Genomic DNA, 6,946 nt, shown 5'->3' with positions numbered 1-6,946 from the left:
GAAGGGCCTTGGTCAGGGAAGTGACAAAGAACCCGGTGGTCACTCTGACAGAGCTCCAGAGTTCCTTTGTGGAGATGGGAGAACCTTCCAGTAGGACAACCATCTCTGCAGCATTCTACCAATCATGAATTTATGGTAGAGTGGCAAGACGGTAGCTACTCCTCAGTAAAGGCACATGACAGCCCGCTTGGAGTTTGTCAAAAGGCTCCTAAAGACTCTCTGACCATGAGAAACAAGATTCTCTGGTCTGATGAAACCAAGTTTGAACTCTTTGGTCTGAATGCCAACGTCACATCTAGAGGAAACCTGGCAACATTCCTATGGTGAAGCATGGTGGTGGCATGTTTTTCAGTGGCAGGGACTGGGAGACTAGTCAGGATCGAGGCAAAGATGAACGGAGCAAAGTACAGAGAGATCCTTGATGAAAACCTGCTCCAGAGCGCTCAGGACCTCAGAATGGGGCGAAGGTTCACCTTCCAACAGGAAAATGACCCTAAGCACGCAACCAAGACCATGCAGGAGTGGCAAGTCTCTGAATTTCCTTGATTGGCCCAGCCAGAGCCTGAATTTCTACCCGATCGAACATCTCTGAAGAGAACTGAAAGAAACTGTGCAGCGACGTTCCCCATCCAACCTGACAGAGATTGAGAGGAGCTGCAGAGAAGAATGGGAGAAATTCCCCAAATACAGGTGTCGTGTCTTTGGCTATGCTGGATTAAGTGATATGACATGCTATTCTATAAAATAATTTATCCGTAATTAATATCACCTGATTGAGCTAATCATGTAAATGTAATTAACTAGAGATTCGGGGCACCACAAAATAATATTTATAGAGCTGTTATCTTCCGAATAAACTCTTAAAGACCTAATAATATTTTACATCAATAGCAGTCAATATTAATCGTCACCTTAATTCAGTCTCATCTGAAAGTTGTAAATTCTTGGTTATCTTCACGAACCCTGGCAAACAAGTTGAATCAGCAATATAAAATTGGGTTTAATTATTTATTTACTTAATCCATAACTAATCACACAGAATTACACATACACATAATTAATCATAACTTGATTACAAATTACGTCATAAAGGAAAACGTCCCTAGCGGGCGGAACAGATATGACAGCTGGTTACACAAAAGGGGCTGGGTTTGAGTGAAAGAGCGGGAAGACTGAGGAACAAAGGGCGAAGCTGTGCTATCGTAAATACAGTATCTTATGCATTCTAAATTACCGCCCATTTGGAAAAGGAAAATGCAATAAATATTTGCGCTTCGGTAGGTTGGTGGTAGATGGAAGGCCGTGTTGCCCAACCGAGTCCGTTGTCCTTTGAAGAATGTCTCTGCTGGTAAATTGAATACATTGTAGTAACGTCGTTGTGTGGTAGACGGGATACTCTGTCTGTTCCTTCCTAACCTGCGTTTGCAGCTGCTGTTGCTAACTCAACGGCTAGGAGGTAGTGAATAAGAGTTCAAAGTTCATACCATTCGCAACCAAAGCTCACACCATTCGCAACCAAAGCTCACGCTGATGTTGGCTTCGTTCTGTAGTTTTTATCTGAACCATTCTGACATCGGACCGTCGTCCTCACATCCTCGGAACAGGAGAATATATTGTCATGAAGGGCTTATATAGGAAGGGAGAGGAGGGCGTGTTTGAAAAGTTTTATAGCCCATATCCCCTCACAGGGGCGGGCCACTGATTGAGCAGAGCCATACCTTATGAAAACCCAAATCTCACATTTTAGAAGCTAAAATCACATTTCATCCCATCACGAATAATTTCAAATTCAAACATTTAAATTGAACAACAATTCCATGTGAATCCGATAACTCTGATGTGTAGACTTTCCACTGTAGAGTTTATGTCATCTTATCATTGATGAGAATGTCTCAGATGACAACCGAACTGACATCATATTCATTAAGTACCACCGCATATGTTCAAATGGTCGGATTACCAGAATATAGTTCATTTCCCCCCACCTTCTGATGTTCCCAGAATCTCTATGTTAACCAAGGGGTTTGCAAATGTAACATCAGTAGGGTAGAGAGAGGAAAAAGGGGGAAGAGGTATTTATGACCGTCATAAACCTACCCCCAGGCCAACGTCATGACACAGGTGTGCCAAGCTTGTAGCGTTATAACCAAGAAGACGCAAGGCTGTAATCACTGCCAAAGGTGCTTTAACAAAGTACTGAGTAAATGGTCTGAATACTTATGTAAATGTGATATTTCAGTTGTAACTTTTTTTTCATAAATTAGCAAAAATGTCTAAAAACCTGTTTTTGCTTTGTCATTCTGGGTTACTGTGTGTAGATTGATGAGGGGGGAAAACTATTTCATCAATTTTAGATTAAGGCTGTAACCTAACAAAATGTGGAAAAAGTTAATGGGTCTGAATACTTCCCGAAGGCACTGTACAAGACAGACAGACAGACAGACAGAGTGACAGACAGATGGACAGACAGACAGAGAGAGTGACAGACAGACGGACAGACAAAGAGACACACAGACAAACAGAGAAACAGGGACAGGCATATGGACGGACAGAGAGACAGAGACAGATAGAGAGACAGTGACAGACATATGGACGGACAGAGAGACAGAGACAGACATATGGACGGACAGAGAGACAGAGACAGACATATGGACGGACAGAGAGACAGAGACAGACATATGGACGGACAGAGAGGCAGAGAGACAGAGACAGACATATGGACGGACAGAGAGACAGAGACAGACATATGGACGGACAGAGAGACAGAGACAGACATATGGACGGACAGAGAGACAGACATATGGACGGACAGAGAGACAGAGACAGAGACAGATGGACGGACAGAGAGACAGAGACGGAGAGACAGAGACAGACATATGGACGGACAGAGAGACAGAGACAGACATATGGACGGACAGAGAGACAGAGACAGATGGACAGAGACAGATGGACGGACAGAGAGACAGAGACAGAGAGACAGAGACAGACATATGGACGGACAGAGAGACAGCGACAGAGAGACAGACATATGGACGGACAGAGAGACAGAGACAGACATATGGACGGACAGAGAGACAGAGAGACAGAGAAAGACATATGGACGGACAGAGAGACAGAGACAGAGACAGACATATGGACGGACAGAGAGACAGAGACAGACAGATGGACGGACAGAGAGACAGAGACAGACATATGGACGGACAGAGAGACAGAGAGACAGACAGATGGACGGACAGAGAGACAGAGACAGACATATGGACGGACAGAGAGACAGAGACAGACATATGGACGAACAGAGAGAGAGAGACAGACAGATGGACGGACAGAGAGACAGAGACAGAGAGACAGAGACAGACATATGGACGGACAGAGAGAGAAAGACAGACAGATGGACGGACAGAGAGACAGAGACAGAGAGACAGAGAGACAGAGACAGAGACAGAGATATGGACGGACAGAGAGACAGAGACAGACATATGGACGAACAGAGAGAGAGAGACAGAGAGACAGAGACAGAGAGACAGAGAGACAGAGACAGAGACAGACATATGGACGAACAGAGAGAGAGAGACAGAGAGACAGAGACAGAGAGACAGAGAGACAGAGACAGACATATGGACGGACAGAGAGACAGAGACAGACATATGGACGAACAGAGAGAGAGAGAGACAGACAGATGGACGGACAGAGAGACAGAGACAGAGAGACAGAGACAGACATATGGACGGACAGAGAGAGAAAGACAGACAGATGGACGGACAGAGAGACAGAGACAGAGAGACAGAGACAGAGACAGATATGGACGGACAGAGAGACAAACGGACCTTGTCTCCGCTGGAGTAGAAGAAGTAGCGCAGGCGAACGATGTTGCAGTGGTCCAGTTTCCTCATGATCTGCAGCTCGCGGTTCTGACAGGGAGAGAGACAGACAGTCAATACTATTTACTGTTACAACAGGATACAGCATGAGAGAACTACAAGACAAAGGTGGGTCAACAGCAGCAGAGAGAGAGAGAACCAGGTTAGATACAGGTCAACTACAGACAGACACAGCACAGATTTTACTCAACAAAAATCATAAGATCGTAAGATAATTATTTGCCCTCAGTCTGAAGAACTCTAAGTCCACAGAAGACTCCAAGACTTCCCACAGAGGAAGACTAGCCACCCACAGAGGAGGACAAGTAGCCACCCATAGAGGAAGAGTAGCCAACCACAGAGGAGGACAAGTAGCCACACACAGAGGAGGACAAGTAGCCACCCACAGAGAAAGAGTAGCCACCCACAGAGGAGAACAAGTAGCCACCCACAGAGGAGGACAAGTAGCCACACACAGAGGAAGAGTAGCCACCCACAGAGGAAGAGTAGTCACACACAGAGTAAGAGTAGTCACACACAGAGGAAGAGTAGCCACCCACAGAGGAAGAGTAGCCACCCACAGAGGAGGACAAGTAGCCACCCACAGAGGAAGAGTAGCCACCCAGAGGAGGACAAGCAGCCACCCACAGAGGAAGAGTAGCCACCCACAGAGGAAGAGTAGCCACCCAGAGGAGGACAAGCAGCCACCCACAGAGGAAGAGTAGCCACACACAGAGGAAGAGTAGCCACCCACAGAGGAACAGTAGCCACCCACAGAGGAACAGTAGCCACCCACAGAGGAACAGTAGCCACACACAAGGGAAGAGTAGCCACCCACAGAGGAAGAGTAGCCACCCACAGAGGAACAGTAGCCACCCACAGAGGAAGAATATCCACCCACAGAGGAAGAGTAGCCACCCACAGAGGAAGAGTAGCCACCCGCAGAGGAAGAGTAGCCACCCACAGAGGAAGAGTAGCCACCCACAGAGGAAGAGTAGCCACACACAGAGGAAGAGTAGCCACCCACAGATGAAGAGCAGCCATCCACAGAGAAAGAGGAGCCACCCACAGAGGAACAGTAGCCACACACAGAGAAAGAGTAGCCACCCACAGAGGAAGAGTAGCCACCCACAGAGGAAAAGTAGACACAGGCAAGATATCTACTCATGTTTCAACAATGAAGGAGAGAATCTCCCCTCGTTCTTATGGAAACCATTTCATACATGGACTGACAGCTGTTTCATGCATTATGTACTCATCACAATGTCTCTCCACTGAAAAGACAGGAGCTTACTGTATACACTGAATCTTCCCAGCATGTGCCTGTGTTATCTGTATATTTTAAAAGGCTGCAGCATATGAGAGAAGAAATCACATTTATAGCTGTGTGTGTGAGAGAGAGAGAGATAGTGTGTGTGTGTGTTTACTTACCTTACTCCAGGGGGCAGGAATTAAAGTGTTACATAAACCTTTACAACCGATATTATATACTATCTTAGTCAGCTCTCTCTCTCCCCCCTTCTCTTTCTCAGAGCTTCTTTTAAGACCATGAACACTCCATATCCACTCTACACTCCATACAGAGTGGTTGTGTAACGGCTAAACTAGAACATGGAGCGTTCTGTAGCGATTACAACATATGCACCACAACCACAAAACAGTTTTAAAATGGTTAGAACATACGTGTTCCATGCAGAACAGTTGTATAATGGTTAGAACATAGGTGTTCCATGCAGAACAGTTGTATAATTGTTAGAACATAGGTGTTCCATGCAGAACAGTTGTATAATGGTTAGAACATACGTGTTCCATGCAGAACAGTTGTATAATTGTTAGAACATAGGTGTTTCATGCAGAACAGTTGTATAATGGTTAGAACATAGGTGTTCCATGCAGAACAGTTGTATAATGGTTAGAACATACGTGTTCCATGCAGAACAGTTGTATAATGGTTAGAACATAGGTGTTCCATGCAGAACAGTTGTATAATGGTTAGAACATACGTGTTCCATGCAGAACAGTTGTATAATGGTTAGAACATACGTGTTCCATGCAGAACAGTTGTATAATGGTTAGAACATAGGTGTTCCATGCAGAACAGTTGTATAATGGTTAGAACATAGGTGTTCCATGCAGAACAGTTATATAATGGTTAGAACATACGTGTTCCATGCAGAACAGTTGTATAATGGTTAGAACATACGTGTTCCATGCAGAACAGTTGTATAATGGTTAGAAAACAGAGTGTAGAAGAGCAGCTCCTTGGCTGGAGAGTGAAGTGTGAGAGACAGAGGATACAGAGGATAAAGAGGGAGTCCGGACCAGACAGAGAGCCCTCTGGGAGTTTATAATATCCTGAAGGACAACCAATATTTTAGACCTGAGTCCAGCCTAGCCATTGAACCTCCACGGAAACACACTTCCATCCCACCCTTCCAGCTCTGAGAGAGAGAGAGGGAGAGAAGAAGAGAGAGAGGGAGAGAGAGAGAGAAGGAGAGAGCGGGAGGGAGACAGAGAGAGGGAGAGAGAGAGGGCGGGAGAGAGCGGGAGAGAGCGGGAGAGAGAGAGAGAGAAGAGAGAGAGGGAGAGAGAGAGGGAGAGAGAGGGAGAGGGCTGGAGAGAGCGGGAGAGGGACAGAGAGAGAAGAAGAGAGAGGGAGAGGGAGAGAGCGGGAGAGAGAGAGAGAGAAAAAGAGAGAGAGGGAGAGGGAGAGAGCGGGAGAGAGAGAGAAGAAGAGAGAGAGGGAGAGGGAGAGAGCAGGAGAGAGAAAGAGAAGAAGAGAGAGAGGGAGAGGGAGAGAGAGAGAGGGAGAGCGGGAGAGAGAGGGAGAGGGCGAGAGAGCGGGAGAGAGAGAGAGAAGAAGAGAGAGAGGGCGGGAGAGAGCGGGAGAGAGAGAGAGAAGAAGAGAGAGGGAGAGAGAGCGCGAGAGAGCGGGAGAGAGCGGGAGAGAGAGAGAAGAAGAGAGAGAAGAAGAGAGAGAGCGAGAGAGAGAGAGAGAGAGAGAAGAAGAGAGAGCGAGAGAGAGAAGAAGAGAGAGCGAGAGAGAAGAAGAGAGAGCGAGAGAGAGAGCGAGAGAGAAGAAGAGAGAG

At 46.4% G+C, this 6,946-nt stretch overlaps 1 protein-coding gene across 2 annotated transcripts in view; it reads right to left on the bottom strand.

Annotated features, from left to right (window-relative positions):
- Nucleotides 1-6,946, bottom strand: part of LOC110504531 (glycogen synthase kinase-3 beta) — a 56,563-nt gene that overhangs the window by 15,494 nt on the left and 34,123 nt on the right. For both annotated transcript variants that reach the window (XM_036975017.1, XM_036975018.1), the window contains exon 3: nt 3,825-3,908. In XM_036975017.1, the coding sequence (XP_036830912.1) occupies nt 3,825-3,908 (84 nt within the window). The remainder of the gene's footprint in view (nt 1-3,824; nt 3,909-6,946) is intronic.

This window comes from Oncorhynchus mykiss, chromosome 3 (assembly GCF_013265735.2).
Source record: "Oncorhynchus mykiss isolate Arlee chromosome 3, USDA_OmykA_1.1, whole genome shotgun sequence".
In the NCBI taxonomy this organism is placed as follows: Eukaryota; Metazoa; Chordata; class Actinopteri; order Salmoniformes; family Salmonidae; genus Oncorhynchus; species Oncorhynchus mykiss.
The sequence above is the reverse complement of the archived record's forward strand: the minus strand, read 5'-3'. Positions and strand labels throughout refer to the sequence as shown.